At 34.3% G+C, this 21,444-nt stretch overlaps 2 protein-coding genes across 3 annotated transcripts; one reads left to right on the forward strand and one right to left on the reverse strand.

Annotated features, from left to right (window-relative positions):
• Positions 1-7: 7 nt before the first annotated feature.
• LOC105337862 (26S proteasome regulatory subunit 6B) lies at positions 8-5,857 on the forward strand. Of its 2 annotated transcripts, none has more exons than XM_011442784.4 (9): positions 8-165; positions 558-659; positions 2,058-2,244; positions 2,373-2,519; positions 3,117-3,320; positions 3,583-3,750; positions 5,056-5,132; positions 5,230-5,454; positions 5,682-5,857. In XM_011442784.4, exons 1-9 carry the CDS (start codon positions 133-135, stop codon positions 5,793-5,795), a joined length of 1,257 nt encoding a protein of 418 aa, XP_011441086.1. In that variant the 5' UTR covers positions 8-132; the 3' UTR covers positions 5,796-5,857. The 2 variants fall into 2 exon arrangements, with proteins under 2 accessions (XP_011441086.1, XP_011441085.1); XM_011442783.4 differs by having other exon boundaries at positions 118-171.
• On the reverse strand, positions 5,684-20,817 carry LOC105337863 (uncharacterized). The gene is made up of 13 exons (XM_066088988.1): positions 20,700-20,817; positions 19,203-19,426; positions 16,599-16,773; positions 15,812-15,935; positions 15,372-15,542; positions 14,865-15,052; positions 14,361-14,534; positions 13,620-13,858; positions 11,954-12,090; positions 11,497-11,688; positions 10,807-11,411; positions 9,747-9,825; positions 5,684-8,239 (listed from the first exon to the last, which is right to left on the reverse strand). Exons 2-13 carry the CDS (start codon positions 19,414-19,416, stop codon positions 7,751-7,753), a joined length of 2,787 nt encoding a protein of 928 aa, XP_065945060.1. The 5' UTR covers positions 19,417-19,426; positions 20,700-20,817; the 3' UTR covers positions 5,684-7,750.
• Between the last annotated feature and the right edge of the window lie 627 nt (positions 20,818-21,444).

Genomic DNA, 21,444 nt, shown 5'->3' on the forward strand with positions numbered 1-21,444 from the left:
ATATATGTTTTGATAAGTTTAAGGGGTTTAATGAAAATTTTTAAATTATTCCCTATATGATGTTTTAGAAAACTATCATTTAAAAAAAATACAATTGTATCCGTTTCGCATTCAAAGTGAAGAAAAAAGAAAATGGAGGAGATAGGATTGCAACCACAAGAAAAGGTGCCGGTTTGTACTGTAAACGAAGTATTGACTAAACAACATGTTTAATATAGAAGGATGTTGTATATCTATTGATTGCTGATGTGTTAAAACTTCTTAAAAATCCCAAAACGTTGTTAAAAATTAGGTATAATGATACATCAAAATGGCTTTGTCATTCTATGATTATGTGATGTTGATATATTTGTGAAAAGTTATGACATTATATCACTGATAAATGTTTACGTTATGAAATGTTTGTTACAAGTTTGGGGAGATGGTGAGTTTGGGGACTGGGGAGTCTCCTCCTGACATGTTTATCCCGAATTTGCTCAACAATTTAAAGACGACATATAAGTTGTTGACCCAACACCATATCTCTATCATTGACATATCATGAACGTTTTCTTTAGGAGGATTCTGTTGTGTTGGAGTCCCGGCCTGGGACTTCCCAGACTGCCACACACCTGGACCCTCTTGGCTCAGACATGGAGGATCTGTATGTCAAATATAAAGTAAGACACAGCTATAATCAGTCTAGACGGACTCCCAAAACGGAGTCAACGGAAGTGAATTTCTGCAAGCATTTTGGACTCCGTTTTGGGAGTCTACGCATGCGCACTGGTACAAAATATGGCGATTTTTCGATGAAAACATGGGGTCAACAAGAAATCGTCTTGCAAAGTGCTGCATGTGTTGGCAGACTTCTAACAGGTTTTAAAAGACCCAGGATAAAATTTACTATCGATCGTATTTGCACGAAATAGGGGTTTATTTGCACTTAAGAAAGTTATTTCTCTTCGAAGTTGGACGTTTGGACGATGCTTAAAAAGTGATATTTTTGTGTTTTTCATGGAATTTAATCGTTAATAAAAGGTAAATTGCATTAAATTTTACTTCTTTCGTATTGTGTTACAATTTAAAATCACCAAACATACAAATTGATAAGTGCGAAAACGAAAAAAGCTTCGATTACTAACAAAAACTGGTTGCTCTAGCGATGATTAAAAAACGTCTTTTTGGTATTTAAAAAATAGGATTGGTTGTTTGAAAGCCCAGAAAATGAAACAAATTGTCACTCTAGACTCAATAACTCCTTAAATTGAACTGATAATTATCATCAAAACAATTATAATCGGTCGCAGCATTTGCGGTGTTAGGAAACCATGTTAAATACATAATTATTCAAGATCATTGAATGATTTAGTATGAAAAAGATTAAAAAGAGACTATATTTTTAACAAACAATGATAAATAAACATATATCCAAGCGTTACATTTATTTCAAAACAGTTATAGTTGTGCGTATCGAAGTTATGGGTGAATTTTTCATTTTAAAAATTAATCTTAGGTAATACAAGTAAACGGTTATGAACATATGACATTAATATGACACATAAACGTTCAGAAATGTTTTTGAAAGTTTAGAATTAATTTTTGTTGTGTTTTTTGGCCAATTTTAGCGATTTATTTAGAACTAAGGGGCATAACTCGCACGTTGTTTACATTAGAAACGCCATTTTACCGCAATGCATGATGGAGCCAAAGACTCCGTTTTGGGAGTTAACTCCGTTTTGGGAGTCCCGTCTAGACTGATAATATAAATTAAGAAATTGGGCCATCCTTCAAAAATATTTGTTTTTAATTGCTGTCTTGGAGAATTTTTTTTCATTTTCAAACTGAAGTTTAATAAATAAATAATTGGTAAAAGATAAAAATCTCCATGTAAAAAATTTCTTTATTTCTTGCTCATGAAATATATCAGCAGGAGTTATTTCAAAGAGACGGGAGGCAATTCCAAACAAATACTTATTTTATTTTGGCCTTTGTTTCTATTGAAACAGCCTTTAAGTAAAGTCCTTCATTTGATGACAGTTGGATACAATAATTATTAATTTATTTTTTGTCCTCAGAAACTTCAGAGGCAGCTAGAATTTTTAGAAGTTCAGGAGGAGTATATTAAAGATGAACAGAAAAATCTCAAGAAGGAGTACCTGCATGCTCAAGAAGAGGTGAAGAGGATTCAGAGTGTCCCTCTGGTCATCGGACAGTTCCTGGAAGCAGTCGACCAAAACACAGGAATTGTTGGCTCCACTACTGGTATGCACCAAGATATGATATACACAGAGTATACAAATCTTCCACTGTTTCTTGGACTTTACCGGTATATATATCCAACAGTAATCCACTGTTGTCTGAATTTATTGATTCTACATTTTGTTTTTTAGGGTCTAATTATTATGTGAGAATTCTGTCAACTATTGACCGAGAATTGTTAAAGCCATCTGCCAGTGTAGCTCTCCACAAGCACAGCAATGCTTTGGTGGATGTCCTACCCCCTGAGGCAGATAGCAGCATCACAATGTTGCAGGCTGGTATGTATTATGTTGCTTACTTTTTAGGGCTGGGACGATACTGTGCTGAGCCGATTCGGTACATATCACGATACATGAGATGCGATACGATACATATCACGATACATTGCAATTAAATGAAAACATGAATAAAAGTTTAAAATTTATTCAACCTGCCGATGTATTACCGCATGTCCAAAGTTATTTTGTTATATTCATAATGAGCGTTGCACAATTTAAAAATTACTTTAGTCTCGTGTACACTAGTTTTTCATAAACAAGTACTCCAAAAGTTTTCCACACTCCATATTTAGCTTCCTAACAGTTTTGACAACTTTACGAGGTTTTCCGCCATCTTTGTACTTTCATATTAGGCGCGCGGACTAAAAATAGCCGATATATGAAGCTCGGATATTTTTGAAAAATAAAAAAAGTTCGGTATGGTATCGTTGTATTAATGGTAAATGTATCGATCCAAATATCGTCAAAATAAATACCGCGATGCACCGGTGCATCGGTGGATCGTCCCATCCCTATTACTTTTACATTCACTTTTACTGAGCTAAAACTGAGATACCTACGGGTACATCTAATTGCAATGTCATTCCTGTTTTGTAGATGAGAAACCTGACGTTCAGTACGCAGACATAGGAGGGATGGACATCCAGAAGCAAGAAGTCAGGGAGGCAGTGGAGCTGCCCCTGACCCACTTCGATTTATATAAACAGATTGGTATAGACCCTCCCAGAGGTGTCCTTATGTATGGCCCACCTGGATGTGGTAAAACTATGTTAGCCAAAGCTGTGGCTCATCACACAACAGGTAAATAGAAAAGTGAAAGACTTGTTTCTAGATCTGTGTTGTTTCACTTTGAAAATGTGATAATTGTTTACAAAACAACAAAAGAATTGAACTACAAATGTTTTGAATGGTCATCAAAGCATGCATACTCCTATTTCAAGTGATAATATATGGTAGTAATGAATGATAAAATCATGTAGAATGGTGATTTCTATTAAAGCAAAAAGTGTATAAAACGCTTATTGTTGATCGAAAAACTAATTCAAACTTGTCTTTGTGGTAGCTGCCTTCATAAGAGTTGTTGGTTCCGAATTTGTCCAGAAGTACCTGGGCGAAGGACCTCGTATGGTGAGAGATGTGTTCAGACTGGCTAAAGAAAATGCCCCAGCAATTATATTTATAGATGAAATAGATGCTATAGCAACTAAACGATTTGATGCACAAACAGGAGGTAAGTGCATAGACATTGTATGTTGTAGTTTGAAACAAATAACATGTATAAAAATATATATCATTAGAGACAGATATTTTATATTTAAGGAGAGGGGGATTACTGTTATACTTGTGTCTGTGTAGCATTTTTCTCAGCAACTATTCATCACAAACGGTTGAAATTTTAACACACTCTTTGTTCAGGTATGCCATATAGTGGGCTTTTTTTTACCAAACAAAGGAAGTCGTATTCCTGTTAAATGATGACTTAGTTAATATTTAGCCTTAATTGGGAGTTGATTTTAATCAACTCTCCTATGCAGTTACTCAGGCAAACCGAAAGTGAAACAGTGTTTGGACCTAAGCACAAATCAACACCGCTGACAACATTTAGTTCTAATCAATAAATTCGATGTAATGAGTTCTTAAGTATTGTTCTTAAAGAAAACTCATTTGTAGATACCTTGTAAAAAGTCAGATTTTAAATCGTACGAACAATTCAGATATTTTTTGAAGTCGTACATTTTATGAATTCCTACGCCAGAGTTCAATATAGTCTCGTTCAACCAGACGCTTGGCTGTCTCCGTAAATTTCCGACAAGCAGAGATTCTCTCTTGCTTGTCGGAGATTAACGGATACAGCTGAGAGTCTGGTTGAACGAGAGTAGAGTTCAATTTTGCTTGGATCCATACAATTTCTCATAACTATTTCGATTACTAATTCGTAGTTTGATGGAATAATTATTTGAATATTACACATCATGATTGATATCGGGTTCTCACAAAATTCCTGTAGGATTCAGATTATAAAAATGTGTGTAATTCAAATACTTATAGGAATTTACTTGCCACGCAAAATAACATATCGTTAAATTTAAAATAAATAACAATTGATAAAATCAACTCCCGTCAGTACTTCAGTACTTTGATTTTCTAATGCTAAAAAAAAATGTCAACTGCTTATTTTGTATGTTCACATCAGAGCAGGGGCTTTGGTTCACAGATATCTAGTTTCTGCCTTAAATGATAGGGATATGTATATCTATTCACCTTTGGTTTCAAGCTAATATCATTTCTAATAAAAGCAGGATAATTTTCATTCAATCTGAAAATGTTTTGATTAAATGAATTTGAAGGTTATAAAATGCCTATGTTTGGCCTATATCTGTTAATTTTCCTTAATGATATACATGTACTATATTATTCCTATTGTGTGAAAGATTTATAGAAGTCTGTTCTTTCTACATGTACAGATGTGATTTGTTTTATTATTTGTTTATTGCCAAAATAACTAAACTATAAACCTTTTATTTAATGTATGCAGCTGACAGAGAGGTACAGAGAATTTTATTAGAACTACTCAACCAGATGGATGGGTTTGATCAGACTGTCAATGTTAAGGTAAGAATTTTTCTCATCTTCTTAAGGAGGATTTTTAATTTGCAAATACATATTAAGAAATAACCTAGCAGTTAAGACTGTGTTTTTGTGACGACAGGTGATAATGGCCACCAATCGAGCGGACACCTTGGATCCTGCTCTTCTGAGACCGGGCCGTCTTGACAGGAAGATCGAGTTTCCGATTCCTGATCGACGACAGAAACGACTCATCTTCTCCACCATCACCAGTAAAATGAACGTGAGCGAGGAGGTGGACCTAGAGGACTATGTGGCCAGGCCAGACAAAATCAGTGGGGCCGATATCAACGCCATTTGTCAGGAGGTGAGACATAAAGAGGTTTATTCTTATTAGGAGTGGGGACATAGACTTAGTAAATATGGAACTCTAAGCACAGAGGAATGCCTGAAAGATCATATTATAACATACTTATCTGTTTTTTCTATAAATATCTTGTCTTTGCAAACTTTTGAATTTTTAATTTGTTAATAAGAAACAGAATTGTAAAGTGTCATATCCTTAATGTCAATGAAATATACTTTCTTTTACAGGCTGGTATGCAAGCAGTGAGAGAAAACAGATATATAGTGCTTGCCAAAGACTTTGAAAAGGGTTACAAGAACAATATTAAAAAGGATGAAACTGAACACGAGTTTTATAAGTAACTCTCTCATAAACATTTGTAAAAGACATGTTTGTTGAAATAAATTCTCTTTGTATACACCAACCTTTTTGTTTTAATCTCTTATGTTAAAAAGTTAATGATTTGAGGTTCAAAATTGGACTCTTTTCCTCACAAATAGAAATGAATAGTGGTTTTGAGAGAAATGATGAGAAAAATGATGTATACAATAAATTGCCTCTGAAAAAAATCAAGGAAGCTTTGTGAAAGTGCCAGAGTTTTAGAAAATAAATGATTTGACTACTAGTATATGTAATCTTGACCTTGTGCAAATGAACTCGGGTCAGGGTCATGACACATCATTTATGTGCCAATTATGAGTCTCTAATGATGGATCTTTGAAAAGTTATGAAATGGGCATAATAATGAGAGGAACAGACGTGGTGAATCCTACTTACGGTAATGCTCTCAACTTCCTTAAACTTGTTTTTTAAAACTGTAATCCAGCACCATTTGAAAGTTCAAAGGGACAAGAAACCTTTCGTTTTACCCCCATACACAGAAAAACACTATAATAAGAGAAAAGCTGAAGCCCGTAAGTTGTACATACAATATTAAATGAAAAACTAAACACAATTTTTACGAATAGTTGATTTTAAAAATAATTTATTGTAGAAGTAGAAAAAAATCTTCCAACTTCACCATGATTAATTTGTTTAAATTTCAGTTTAATTTAGGAGGAAACAAAGGTTAAGATCGAAAGTGAACCCTTTTCTCCGATATATGACGAAAAGTTACAATTGCATAATCACCACGTATAACACAACATGCGGGGTGTATGCTATACTGTACACGGGGTGTAGGCTTCCGAAGCGAGAAAACGGTGTCGAAGGTACGATATTTGTCCAGTTAATTAACTAAAGGACTTATTTTGCCAAAAAGAGTATGCTTACGAAAGAAAGCATGGATTAAGGAATATATAGACACGTTTTATTCCATTGTACATGTTCTAGTTTTCTCAAACACTTCAACACAATTCCGACAGTCAGGGTGAGTTTGACCCTGACGTTCGTTAATGATCAAATATCTGGACAAAGGTTCCGTTTATCATCACTGTTTTGTTACTAACAATTACATACCACTTGTGTTTGATTATACATTAATTTTCTGTGAATAAAATCAATCAAATACAGAAATATTTGCGAAAAAGTGATGTTGTACACGGGGTGTATACAACGTGTTGTACAAGGGGTGTATACAATCGGTTTTTCTTGCAGAGACTAGTGCGTAATATCAATGGAAAATTGATAATGTAGCTCTTTATATTGTCTTGTATCATTCTAGATTATACACCCCCTGTACAACACGTTGTATACACCATGTGTATAACATCACTGTTTTCGCAAATATTTCTGTATTCGATTGATTTTATTCACAGAAAATTTACAACATAGCATACACCCCGCATGTTGTGTTATACGTGGTGATAATGTTGCTTTTTTTAATTAACTTGACTACAAATGAATACATTTATGAATATGTTCATATTGCAATCGTTTTATTGCACTAGTAATTTTGAGAATTTGAATCTTAATTCAGATACATTATCCACAAGTGTACATGTTTATTTTCACGAAACAACCTGACAACATTATATAAATAGTGCCTGTTTTGGAGGGTAACAGTTGAAATTGACACCCCGAGAAAACCATTGTCAACCGACGTGGAGCGGGTGTTGACAATAGTTTTCGAGGGGTGTCAATTCAACTGTTATCCTTCAAAACAGGCACTATTTATTTTATTATACTGAATTTCTTAATTTTAAAGAAAACTATAGAGCTTTTATATTGTAATGACGTGAATTCCACGGCGAACCGTACGTGCATAATTTACGCGCATGTAACAATTCGTTGTGTTACCCGTTGCCAGGTACAACTACAACTACAAGTGTCCATTGTGTGCAGTTAGATGAAAAATAAAACGGACAGAATTCTTTCGTCAAAGAATGTTACAGGAGGAGGATTTCTTTTCTGAGCGAGTTCTAGCATCTTTAGATGGGCTTTGGTCAGACACTGGGGGTATAAACTCCGACTCCTGGGGCGGATTGTTTGGAGAGGTAGTTAACTCTGGTGCCGTGTCAGGATCCTTGGATTTCGTGTCCTCCTGGGGCGGATCGTTTGGAGAGGTAGTTAACTCTGGTGCCGTGTCAGGATCCTTGGATTTCGTGTCCTCCTGGGGCGGATCGTTTGGAGAGGTAGTTAACTTTGGTGCTGTGTCAGGATCCTTGGATTTCGTGTCATCCGGGAGCGGATCGTTTGGAGAGGTAACAGGCGCGTGTTCTCTGTCTGGCTTTGCATCCTCCTGGCGCGCACTGCTTTGTAGTGGAACCGGTGCTTGTTCTTTGTTTGGGTCGTTAGACTCGTCAGCCGTCCGAGGAAGTCTTGAATTATCAAAACTCTGAGGTGTATCAGTCATCTTTACCAGACACTTTAAAATGAAATTAGAATCAGAACATATACTAACGACTTGATCAGTATACATACATACAGGGTGTCCTATCTTATCTGATACCATTGGAAATTCATATAAATTAAATGTTTGGTCAAATCTTGTAACTTCTAACTCAAATAAAAAGTAAAATAGTTAATTTCTTTTCCAAAAAAAGTTTAAAGAAAAACGTGCTTTTCATTGAATTATGATGTCACAAAGTTGCATCACATTTCTTTGGTTGAATTGAATTGTATTCAAGATTGATCGAACAAGAGAGCAGGCATCTTCCGTTTTAAACCTGTATTTTCAAACACCGTTTCCAGATATAGCTGCACGAATAATGAAAAAAAAAATACTCTGGGGAAAAAAAATCAACAAGGAACATATTCTTTAAATAGTGAGAGGATTTGAGGAAATTAGATCATTACAAATGGGATGTTGTGAGGAATTTTACTCATCCAATTGACATTGTTATTGATAAAAAGGACGTCATCTAGACACACTCTAATTTTTGTTGTGGTTTTATAAACAATGCTCAGTTTGTCAAAAAGAAAATGGGGGAATAAGATAGCGCAAATGCCCATTGGTTCAGTCGTGAAATACATGTACCATTTTGAATTTATTTTTTCCTATTTAAATTCATTCAAATATATTATAATACAAGTTTGCAAAAGCTCAATTTCTAACTATATTCAGGTTTTAATATAATTAACAAACGACAAGAAAAAAATATTGCCTTAAATTTTGGTGGTATCGAACCCATAACATAAAAACCCTCGATGTACAAGGTTAGTTTATGACAGGTGCTCTAACCACTGAGCCATTTCAGACACAACAAAGTATGTTGTTTAAATGTTAAGTGTGACTTTGGCCACGAATTTACGGACTTGTATTATTTTTTCAAAACGTTCAATTGTTGGGATACAAAATGATATTTTTAATGTATAGTGGGTCATCTCTCCGCATTTTTGTTGACCGAAATCGGTTTGTTTTCCATTAGACCTTATTTAGACTATGAGAAAAATATGGAGCTCACACCCACTCTAGGAAAGAAATTGTCTTGAAGCTCTGAAAAATGACACTATTTGCAGGTTTTGATACGTATACGCCTGTTTGAGTCAACATATTCCAAGTATTGAACATATTTATAGGTTACAAATCAATGATATGTTAAATATATTTTGTTTCAATGATTATTTTTTTTTTTAAATATCAGATTTATTGATATTTTAATTTTTCAGTAGCTTGTCCGACCGTGTATGGGCATTTTACACGACTTATCCACCCATCTTCTTATGAATGTCTGTGAAATTTGCTAAGTGAAAATTTACATCAGAAACATTTAAGAAAATGCGTTTGACCTTTTGTTAAATAAATTTAATCAAACGTTATTTAAAGAATATATGGTATCAGCTACTCTGGGACACCCTGTATGTACCGACTTTATTAAATATGATTTTAAAATACCGGTAAGTAAACGTTGATCTAAAGTGAATATAATTACCTGGCTTAGTTCTAGCGGGACTGCTGAATTCTCTTGAATTCCATTTACAATGATTGGTGATGGTTTAGCTTGGGTAAGACTGTAACGAATAAAACTGAAATATAGGATTTGATTTATAACAGGCTTAATTCTACAAAGCGACATCTGTGTCTTACTTGAGTTAATTCTTTGTACAAACTTTTGTAGTTTTAAGTATCGAACCAACATAACACGAAATAAATATTAAAATTAAATGTTAATGGAAATATGATATAATTTTAAAAAGAAAATACTTTAACAACAAATTTGCGTGACCTTAAAATTGTGAATTTTACGAAATCAAAAGTAATACCCGCAAATATTAATGAATCAAAATTATGTAATTGAGCAATTTGAAAAAAAAAATCGATTAAGGAGATGATGAGCAACGTCAGTCGATAAATCATGGACACACTTTTAATTTGGAAGAAAATGTACTAAATTGAAGCATATCTCGAACGTTTTACAATCTTTGAAAAAATTATTCAATCATTAAAAATCATCAGGTTAAAAAATGGAAAAATGTTTGTTTTCAAGTGAAAAAAAAGATTGGAATGGCTTTTTTTTACACATTGTATCATAAAACGAACGGCCGAGGTGACAAATCAAATATCAAACATGTATACGGTTATGGTATACATTTACAATATTTACAGTTCAATATAAAGAATAAGGATCGAATCATTCTTTGAATATTATGAAGTGGTCAAATACGATCGGGCGTGATCAAAGCCCGAAGGACATTATCAAAGATTTGATCAACCCCGAATGTATTTGATTACCATATAAAGTTAACAGAATAATTCCTTATTACTATATTTATATAATTTCAACAATTGTTCACTTAAGTTACTGACATTGTTACATTATTTTCATTTTTATAGTTATGCAAACCCCGTTCGTGTCCCACAGTGCATCATTTTCGTCATTTATGAAATGTATTTGACAAAGTTAACGTAACAAATCTGATTTGTAGTGTTGTAACAGGCAAGAACAAGAAACATGTAAATATACTGAAATGAGTAAATTGTACAAAACATACCCAGCAATTTCAAGCAAAATGTCGTCCGCTAGTTTGGTCATGGCTGCAAAATCTTGTGATCTGTATGTAAAAGACCCCTGCAGATCCCTTAAAGACAGTTTCACAGTTTTTGTTGATTCTGTGAACATACCGTTCCAAAATGGGTCCCCTAGATTGATATCAATGGGTAGTAAATGTGCGAATGAAGGTTTATCCGCGAGCTGGGAGGCCTGACACAAGTACAGAACCTTCCTCCCCCGCTCGTTTCTCTGGCGGATTATGGATATGAAGAGTTCCTCCAAGTGGTGAGGCGATTCCAGATATTGATTCGATAAAAACACTACAATTTTTTGAGACGTTTGCAAACACTTTAAGTCAGTGCCTGTCCTGTCAACTATAAGACTGGTCTGAATATCCGGGCTTTTCTTTTCTAGCTGGTACAACAAACTAGTGGCCAGGGAAAGGTCGTTCTGACTGACACTAACTACCACGTGATTCTCAGACTGGTTCAGCGGGGGCACAGAAAAAGAGGATTTCCTCTCCACGCTGTTTGTTCTTATATTATATGAATCATACACCTCTTTTTTTCTGATTTCAGACATTCTCTTAAAATCAAACAGGGCGACCTGAAAATCAATCCAAAAAGTAAACAGAAATGGTGAAATGTTAAATAGAAAGGAAAGAAATAACTCTTTTAAAATAAAGTCTCACCTTTGATGCTGTGTTAGAGCAGTACTTTGGCCTTTTATTTGCTTTAACCCAGGATGCAACATCTTTAACAAGACTTGGAATCAATTCACTATACTGGTTTCCTCTAAAGTCTACAAGCCTGTGCTGACCATAAAGGCATGGAACAGAAGGAATGTCCTCGATACACACAGGAATCAAAAGTAAATTATCGGCCTAAAACGGGTAAAAAAGTCATCAAATCATAATCCTTACGGTTAACAATTTTTTCGGTTTAGCTAATGAAGTCAAAGATTGACCTAAACAGCTTCAACGTTAAATAATGATATCTCATTATTAGTGAAAAATCTCAAAAGGACGTTAAACAGTAAACAGTCAGCAATCAGACTTATTCAAATTACACGGTAAACTTGAACAATGTTGGACTATTTTCTGTAAGCAATATAATTCTAATTTGTCAGGGCTGATGTGATATACTTGCTTTGTTTTGACTGCGATACATTGCGATGTTGAACTCTTCCTGACAGACCACAGACGAAAGGTAACTAGGCGACACTAGCGCCACCACACACTTGACGGTGTCCAGAGAGTAGTACAGGCCTTTCTGCCACATACCGCCTATGTCACAGAAATTTCAAAAGATGACGTTATAGATTTTACACTAATTCTGCCTAAAAAATATCTCTGTAATGTGCAATTTAGTACTTCTCTTCTGACGCTTACGCCGAACCATGTAGGCCTATATAATTTAATTCTGGTTGTAACGCGCTTTCTGATTGGCTAAAAATTATTTTATATCGTATAAAGAATGTTGCCTACGTCATAGTAAGACTAACGTCAAAAACGTATCAATACGCCTGACGTTACGTTTGAATTTTGTACAAATTTACGTCATTTTAAAAGTCAATTGACCGTTTTTATCAACAATGAAGAGTAATAAAATTAAATTATAAGCAATGAATTCAATATTTATTAGTTTTAAACGATATAAAATGGTTTGAAACAGTTTACGCTTTTTTATAAACCGTCTCGCGGTTTATAAAGCGTAAACAGCCCAAAACCATTTTATATCGTTTAAAACAAATAACTATTGAATTCATTCCTTAAATATATTTAGGAAATAAACAACGTTATTTAGCGAACATGGCGTTATGAATAGCAATTGCTCTGTTGGCATATTCCATGATGCGCGCTAGCGCATCATGGAAGATATGCCAGCAGAGCAATTCCTATTCATAATGCCATGTTTGCTAAATAATCGTTGTTTATTACTTATATTTGCATTTTACCACTCGCAAATACCCTGTATTAGCCTAGACCTAGACATTTAGGTATTGCATTCAGACTTTAATGTATCCTTTATGACGTCATAGTATACAGACAGAGCAATTGCGATTATAGAAAAATAATTGCAGTTCCTCTGCATAGGCTTATAGTGGGAAAGAACAATGGATATGCAAATATATGTTTATGAACCATATAACGACGAACTACCAACCAGCTCCAACGTAGAATTTTGGTATGATTTTTACTGCAATAAAATAATTTTCTATTTTTAAGCAAAGAAAAAATTCCAAATACATGTACATTAAATTTAAAATTTGATTATTTTTCTATATCTTAACAGACAAGCAGACATGCATCTTTTCGTTATCTTTTTTTTGTGATATTGATTTAGTCTTATTTAAGGAATGAACTCAATATTTATTTGTTTTATACGATATAAAATGGTTTTGGGCAGTAACGCTTTATAAACCGCGAGGCGGTTTATAAAAAAAGCGTAAACCGTTTCAAACCATTTCATATCGTATAAAACTAATAAATATTGAATTCATTGCTTATAATTCAATTTTTGTACTCTTCATTGTTGATAAAAACAGTCATTTGACTTTAAAATGACGTAAATGACCTTTCTTTAAAATGACGAAAAATTGTACAAAATTCAAACGCAATGTCAGGCGTATTGATACGTTTTTGACGTTAGTCTTACTATGACGTAGGCAACATTCTTTTTACGATATAAAATATTTTTTTTAGCCAATCAGAAAGCACGTTACAACAAGAATTAAATTATTACCGGAGCGTATTAGTGCCAAATTGTTAAAAAAAAATCTTTAAAATTCCAACTTTGAAGTTGCAGGACATACCGACTTTTAAATCTTGTCGGTCAAAAAACACTTCCATATCAGGATACTGCTTCTCAAACTCGTCCAACAAAAGTTGGGCTTGCTTGGGATCTTTGTGAGCATACGAAATGAAGACGTCATGGTTGACATTGTCGTCTGCTTGAGAGACATTACTTTCCCCACCCTCTGTCTCTGTCAGCATCAGCCGAGTACAGACCGACTCCATCTTCAGAGCAGGAGTGTCTCCTTCCTTCCTGACCCTAGAATACAGTCACCACAGAATAATCATGTAGCGCATTTATAGTATCACGTATTCGATTGCCGAGTGTTAAAATAGTTTTCTTCATTTAATAACATATCGTACTTGTATGTACACATCAAACTGCCATCTTTAAAACTAAAAGATTGCAATAGTACTGAAACCAATTTGATTTATGATGCAATAGTAAGTTGTTAGTTTGCTATATCACTGAGGCAAGAACCGTACGTGATAATTTCTGTAGATGCCTTATTTTACGCGAGTATTTAATTCCGCTCTTTAACCGTTTTGCATCAAATCGTGACTCGAGAACATAAAATCGCGAACGCCAAATTTTTACTATAGTTGAATTTAGTTTACATTTGTCTGAAAAATAAAAGCGATATTTTAAAACCCACGAGATGTGCTTCTCAGGATTCTACGCGGATATTAGTTCTTCATGTCTTTATTAGGAATCAACAGTATACATTTGTAGGTAGCGAGATATGAAAATGACCTCTAACCTGCAGTCCAGGAACTGGACCAAGCTGATGCTGACCGGTATAATCTGGATAGTTTCAAAGTACAGGGGCACCAGGAAATCTTTTCCCTTCCTCCGTGTGCAGCAAATGGCCATGTTAAACATTTCCAAACACTCGTCACTTTTGACAAAGTTAGGGGTCAACACTGGAACAATCCTGTCATAATGGATCCAAAAGTTTAAGTTAAAGCTCTCTAAAACAACGTTTTAAAAGATGATTGCGTCATCATATAATGTAAATTTCTGATTCAGTTTAAGATTAGATATGAATTTCTGATTCATTTTCAAATCAATTTTATTAACACAATCAATACAGATTCAGATTAGAATATATACAATTATAAACCTGACCCTAATCGCATCAGAATAATTTCTATTTTAGCTGAAACGCTGCAGAAAACTGAACATCCGCTATTCACAAGTCATGAATTAAGGCATAGAAATTGCTAGACTCTATCAGAGAAATTGTTCTATATTCTTTATTAACCTTTTACTGCCCATCATCAGATCAAATATTTCCTGCTGCCAGACACCTTTCTGGTCAAACTTGGAGGGGTCGTAATAAATGGACAGTTTATCGTTCTTGGCAAGGAGATTCTGCTTCAGTGAGGAAACTATCGTCGCGTCAGTTGGTTGATGCATCAGAAATATGTCATATTCTTTAACAGCTTGCCTCTACAGGGTGAAAACATTAATTCAAGGTTGAACGCTCGTTTGATAAGAAAGATAACTCATATTGGGAGAATTGGATGCTGTTCCGCAATAAATGCAGAATTTTATGCGTTTTTATTCAAATTTAGATGCCGTTTAAAAATCTTTATCATTAAAAGGAAAATTAGTTATAATTGTGCATTGAGTTTGCGAACCTTGTGAATTACACGAAACGTCCACTAGCTGTTCAAGGATGCAGTACTAAGTTTCCAATTTTCTACTTCATATTTACCGTATGCATATTTTTCGTAGTGAATTTACGGGATGTAGAAAAAAGACTGACCTTACGCTGAGATTTCAGGTGTGTTTGCTTTAACTTGGCGAATTTACTATTTAGCTCCTTGTTGTTGTCTTCGTATAGAACTATCTTTAACTTTTTCAGGGGAAGCCCTGCCTGGATCCAACTTATGGCGCCAGTAACTATTGATTGCAGCACTGTGATTTCGTCCGAGTACTTTAAATGAAAAAAAAAACCCCAAATAGACACATCATAGAAAATTCACTACATCTATCAGAATAAAGATGTGACATCAAATATTTTCCGCACCACCTACTTTAGGAAGGTGATCTATATTGATCATTAGAAATGCATTGAATCGGTTACTAAGTATATTTTGTCCCTCTATTTTGTCACCTCAGTCATTGATATAACATACCTGAATACTAAAAAGTTACAACGATGCATAAGTGTCAGTCACCTATCATGATATCACGTGTGATTACCTGGTTTCCGGTAGACAGCAGTGGAGTTATAATTGTTGTACTCTGGTTTTTCAGGAGAGGAACTAAGACCTTAAAGATATCTCTGATCTGTCGTTCCAGTGAGTTGTCGCTGCAACCTCTTGTTCTACATCAGTAAACATATCAATGTACACTCTCTGAGCCATAATTCTCAGAATGCTCAAGTTATTTTTCAGGGATTTTTTTTCTCACAATATCAATATATGAGTTTAGATAGTTGAATCTTTAAAATATATTCCAGCATTATATTATTTTTTTACGTTTAACTGGGACTGAACATATCTTATTTAAAAACCAATAGCAATCATTTGGTAATAAGGTAGGTATAATTTACATGGATATATCTGTACTTATTATCTGCCCCATGGTATAACGCCACTTTAAAATTCGATACTCTTAAATACCTCAAAGTTAAAACAATGTTTATTCAATAAAAGAAAACGTCATACATGTATATTTATTCTTTAAAAACGCCCCTCTTTCAAAATGGAATTTTGCATTGCCAACGACACGAAAGTACCCAGATGTTAAATTAAATTGAATTAAAAAAAAGATATCAGCAATCCACACAATGCAGACGTTTAATGTTTCCCATATAACCAGTTTCTTTGACAGGTATGTGTATTTTCGTTAAAAAATGTCAAAAAGTGACGGAAACGATATCTTGGGGCAGATTATAGTTTCTTCAGAATTTTAAAGACGCATGCAAAAAAAACCACCAAATTGAATATATTTTTTCAATAAGATCAATTTTTCGATGATATCTAACTTTTCGAAACAGAGCAATCGTCCAAATGGCAGATCCAGTGGTAAGGGTTTAGAAAGCCAGCAGGAATAATGGGTCCGTAGGTCCATGTCCTTGTCTTTTGACAATTCCCGGGTGGAGATGCCAAGATTAGCGAAAAGAGCCCCAATCAGAGTCCCTCTGGCGTTTGAATAATCACCTACAATACATATAAACGAAAACTGTATTGTTTCTAATTCAAATACAACGGCAATTAATCATTATTACATAAATGAGCACATTAATCTACCATATAAGTCATAATTATCGATATATATTTACATTCAAAAAGCAAATGCTTACTTTGATGATTCATGCGGGCTATGAAGGTAGCGATAACAAAATAAAGCTACTAACGCCGTGATGTATTTTTCTGCAATGTGACAACCTTCATACCCTCATGAGTCACCAAAGAAAGCATTTTATTGTTAAATTGTCTAGTATGTATTCAGAAAACATTGATTGTTTGGTTCTTATCACGTTAGTGTAACAGTATCACATTGTTAAATTTAGTGAACGTTTGGTTTAGACTGACGTTATGATGTATTACCATGGTACAGAAGTTAGAAAATACTGGCATATGTATAACGGCATCATAGTGATACTTTTTTCGTAGTCTCTTATCCACGTGTCATAATACTCTGACATTCGTGTTACAGTGCCGTAGTGTAACATTTCGATTGACGTTGGTGTTATAATGACTAGTGTTACATTTGGATTGTGTTACAGTGTCATAGTGCAACATTTGGATTGTGTTACAGTGTCATAGTGTAACATTTGGATTGTGTTACAGTGTCATAGTGTAATATTTGGATCGACGTTGGTGTTATAGTTACTAGTGTTATATTTGGATTGTGTTACAGTGTCATAGTGTAACATTTGGATTGTGTTACAGTGTCATAGTGTAACATTTGGATCTACGTTGGTGTTATAGTGCCATAGTGTTACATTTGGATTGTGTTACAGTGTCATAGAGTAATATTTGGATTGTGTTACAGTGTCATGGTGTAACATTTGGATTGTGTTACAGTGTTATAGTGTAAAATTTGGATCTATGTTGGTGTTATTGTGACATAGTGTTACATTCGGATTGTGTAAAAAGATCATAGAATAACATTTGGATTGTGTTACATCGTCAAAGTGTAACATTTGGATTGTGTTACAGTGTCATAGTGTAACATTTGGATCTATGTTGGTGTTATAGTAACATAGTGTTACATTTGGATTGTGTTACAGTGTCATAGAGTATCATTTGGATTGTGTTACAGTGTCATGGCGTAACATTTGGATTGTGTAACAGTGTCATAGTGTAACATTTGGATCTATGTTGGTGTTATAGTAACATAGTGTTACATTTGGATTGTGTAACAGTGTCATAGAGTAACATTTGGATTGTGTTACAGCGTCATAGTGTAACATTTGGATTGTGTAACAGTGTCATAGTGTAACATTTGGATCGACGTTGGTGTTATAGTGACATAGTGTTACATTTGGATTGTGTTACAGTGTCATAGAGTAACATTTGGATTGTGTTACAGTGTCATGGTGTAACATTTGGATTGACATTGATGTTATTGTGACTTGGATTTTCTTTTAGATTGACGTTGTTGATATGGTCACATAATGTTACATTATTATTGGTGTTGGTGTTGTATTGTCATAGTGTAATATTTGGATTGACGTATGTGTTATAGTGACATAATGTAACATTTGGTTTTACATTGCTGATATATGGCCATAGTTTTACATCCTAATTGATGTTTGTATTGTAGTCTTATATCGTTTCTTTTGGATTTATGTTAATGCTGTAGTGTCATAGTGTGCATTATAATTGACCGTTTTATTTTGTAATAGTGTAACATTTGGATTAACAATGGTGTTGTTCCGTCTTACTATAATCTGTATCCAGTATTGTTTCCGTCAGATTTGAACTAATTTAATAAAAATACTTATCAATATGAACAATGTACAGTTGAAACCGATGATATGAAAAATATCCAAGATATTTTCATTGGCACATCATTATTTTTTACTCCGAAAAATTCACAGTATCATAGTGTAATATTTGGATTATCATCTCTGTTGTTGTATTATAGTGCGGCATTTGGATTGGTTTTGGTGTTGTAGTGTAATAGTGAAACATTTGTTGAATGTTGATGTGTCATAGTGTTACATTTGGATTGATAATGTTGTTGTAGTGTCATAGTGCTACATTTGGATTGATAATGTTGTTGTAGTGTCATAGTGTTACATTTGGATTGACGTTGGTGTTATGTTGTCTTAGTTATACTTTAAAATTTAGGTTGACGTTGGTTTTACAGTATCATAGTGTAATATTTGGATTATCGTAGTTGTACATTACGCAGTGAACCATTTGGATTGACGTTAGTGTTGTAGTATTATACATAAACATTTACCAACATTTCTGTGATATAATGTCAAAGTATTACATTTTGCAAAGACTTGGCAATATTGTTTGTGTTTGCATTGAATTTGGCGAAGATATATTGACATTTATTCAAAGCACTGTACAGATTTCACGAATCAATTGACAGACTCTTCCCAATGTAATCTATGGTATTGACCTACCAATGAAGGCCGAGACCATGATGATGTCCATTTTCTCCTCCACCGGAAGTTTGGTAATGTCCCCGTAACACAACTCCACGACGTGCTCTCCGAATGACGTCACTACAGAGATGGAGTCTTGGAGTCTGATGGCCTCCCCCCGCGCCTTCATCCTGTAAACGTATCGTCGGAATTTGCCAAGTACTCGAGTCCAGGATAGTGTTGGAATTCTCATACGTTAGTCACTGTTGAAATTTTGCAAAATGGTATGAAATCAATATCCTTGCTAATTAAATTAAATGATTTGTAAAGCGTAAACGGTTACAAATGCAGGCTCAGTAAAGCATACAGATTGAAAGTTCTGGCGAGCGTTTGCGAGATTCCGCTTTGCTGAACGGGTCTCGAGACGATTACACTTGTTTTCATCCGTAAAAATCGAGCATCCTTAACTTTTCAAACAATATGATACATGTGTATACATATGTTAATGAAAAACTGACATGTTAAAATAAGATAATCTATGTTGATTTATATAATTCCTTAAAAAACATATTTCGTGTGTTGTGGGTAATGTAGTTAAAGCAAATAATCATAAGATTTCCTACTCTTGCAATATCGGCTAAATTGGATTGTTCAATCATAATATCAGGCATTTACAGATATCACGGGATAATTTTGGTTTTCCTCACTAATCAGGTAAAAGTATTGGTATAAAAATTATGAAGACTGGGATCTCTTTATTTTCCCTTCCCTTCTGTCGTAAAAATAGTGAAAAATAAAATTCTCATTAGTTTAGAAGCATTCAGGAAATTCCACCCTGAGTCCATGTGTGTTAGGTTTCACTTTTTAAAAAATCTTAATACACATTAAAATTAGTATCTCTATTCCCGCTTTGTTCCATCCTTTATTTTCAAGGGCTTTGTCCAATTCTTCACTAACAGGGGCTTTGCCCCACCATTCTATTCCAGGGGCTTTGCTCTATCCTTCACTTCAAAGAGCTTTGAAGCATCCCTTATAATTAATTAACTTCCAAAAGCTTTGCACTCTGGATCATCACCAGCAATACATATTCCTTCTAAATTTTACAAAATTCACCACCTCCTGAGCCCGTACTGTGCAGAGTCTTAACTGGACCTACATGTACTAGGTCCTCATAGCGGGCATTCAAGACTAAATGTCTTAAAATTAATATAGCCGTTTCTGAAATTGTTTGATCCACTCATAGGCATTTGTTTTTGCAACAGATGCATTATGTTATTATTATGTATTAATAATTTTTCCGTACTCCGTAAACAGTATTCTCTTTTGAGAAGTGGACAGGCATAGCCTACATCCATGTAGGCTATAAAGGCTATGTAGCTGGATGTAGGCTATGCCTGTCCACTTCTCAAAAGAGAATACCTAAACAGATAATGAAATTTAAATAGCACTTGAAATTTAAGCATCTTGTATATACATGTATGTATATTCCGGTCACGACTATTGATCTTTTTAAAATTGAGAGCATTGTTAGATTACCTGAAATGTGTACAAATATGCCGTCTTTGGCCTTTTTCTGGTCAGGTAAATAATAGTCACAGTGATGTGTTGTCAACGACGCCTGACCAACATGTCGAGGAAAATGTAAACAATGAAACAAGTTAACTCGTACGCCGTTTTATTCATAACACGTAAATGTTTTCAGGTGTGGATCCTGGATTTGATGGTTAGAGGGTGTACGTAGGCCCCTTTTCGATATGTTGCGTGGAACAAGACATCGGGGAGCGGATGGAAATTCTTATTTTAATTAGATTGTAGGCAGGGAATCCCAGTGGGTTCAGGATACAGCCCTGGTGGGGGTCCAGGGGGCGTAGGGTAAAATATTGTTGTGATATTAAAAAAGCAATAAAATTACAAAATTTTAAAGGTTTGTTAATTAAAGACCTGCAGTTTAATCAGTTTAAAAAATGGGACGATGTAAATGTAGTTTCAAAATAGATATCATGACAGCTTGTATTATATAGAAGAGTCGTTAAAAATACTAGTACTGTATATTAACCAATTGCGTGATTAAAATGGGATTTCTGTACATACGTTACACCATTAAACTCACGGGTTTTCTTCATATTACATATTCATACATATATACATATATTTCTTCATTTTATCAGATAAATTTTATTATGGATTAAGTCTTTCTTAACTCTATATGAACTTTAGAATTAACAATTTGTACATGTGGATGTTTGGCAGAATAAAATCTCATTTTTTTTTCTAATTATAA

Source organism: Magallana gigas, chromosome 6 (assembly GCF_963853765.1).
Source record: "Magallana gigas chromosome 6, xbMagGiga1.1, whole genome shotgun sequence".
Classification (NCBI taxonomy): domain Eukaryota; kingdom Metazoa; phylum Mollusca; class Bivalvia; order Ostreida; family Ostreidae; genus Magallana; species Magallana gigas.

Excerpts from the sequence above, each read along its gene's own strand:
- LOC105337862 (XM_011442783.4), top strand. The coding sequence starts at position 133 with ATGGAGGAGATAGGATTGCAACCACAAGAAAAGGTGCCG. Across the intron at positions 660-2,057 it reads ATCTGTATGTCAAATATAAA|AAACTTCAGAGGCAGCTAGA; the intron begins GTAAGACACAGC and ends TTTTGTCCTCAG. Across the intron at positions 3,751-5,055 it reads ATTTGATGCACAAACAGGAG|CTGACAGAGAGGTACAGAGA; the intron begins GTAAGTGCATAG and ends TAATGTATGCAG.
- LOC105337863 (XM_066088988.1), bottom strand. The coding sequence starts at position 19,416 with ATGAGAATTCCAACACTATCCTGGACTCGAGTACTTGGCAAATTCCGA. Across the intron at positions 13,859-14,360 it reads GTCCAGTTCCTGGACTGCAG|GGTCAGGAAGGAAGGAGACA; the intron begins GTTAGAGGTCAT and ends ACTGTATTCTAG. Across the intron at positions 12,091-13,619 it reads CCGACAAGATTTAAAAGTCG|GCGGTATGTGGCAGAAAGGC; the intron begins GTATGTCCTGCA and ends TCTGTGACATAG.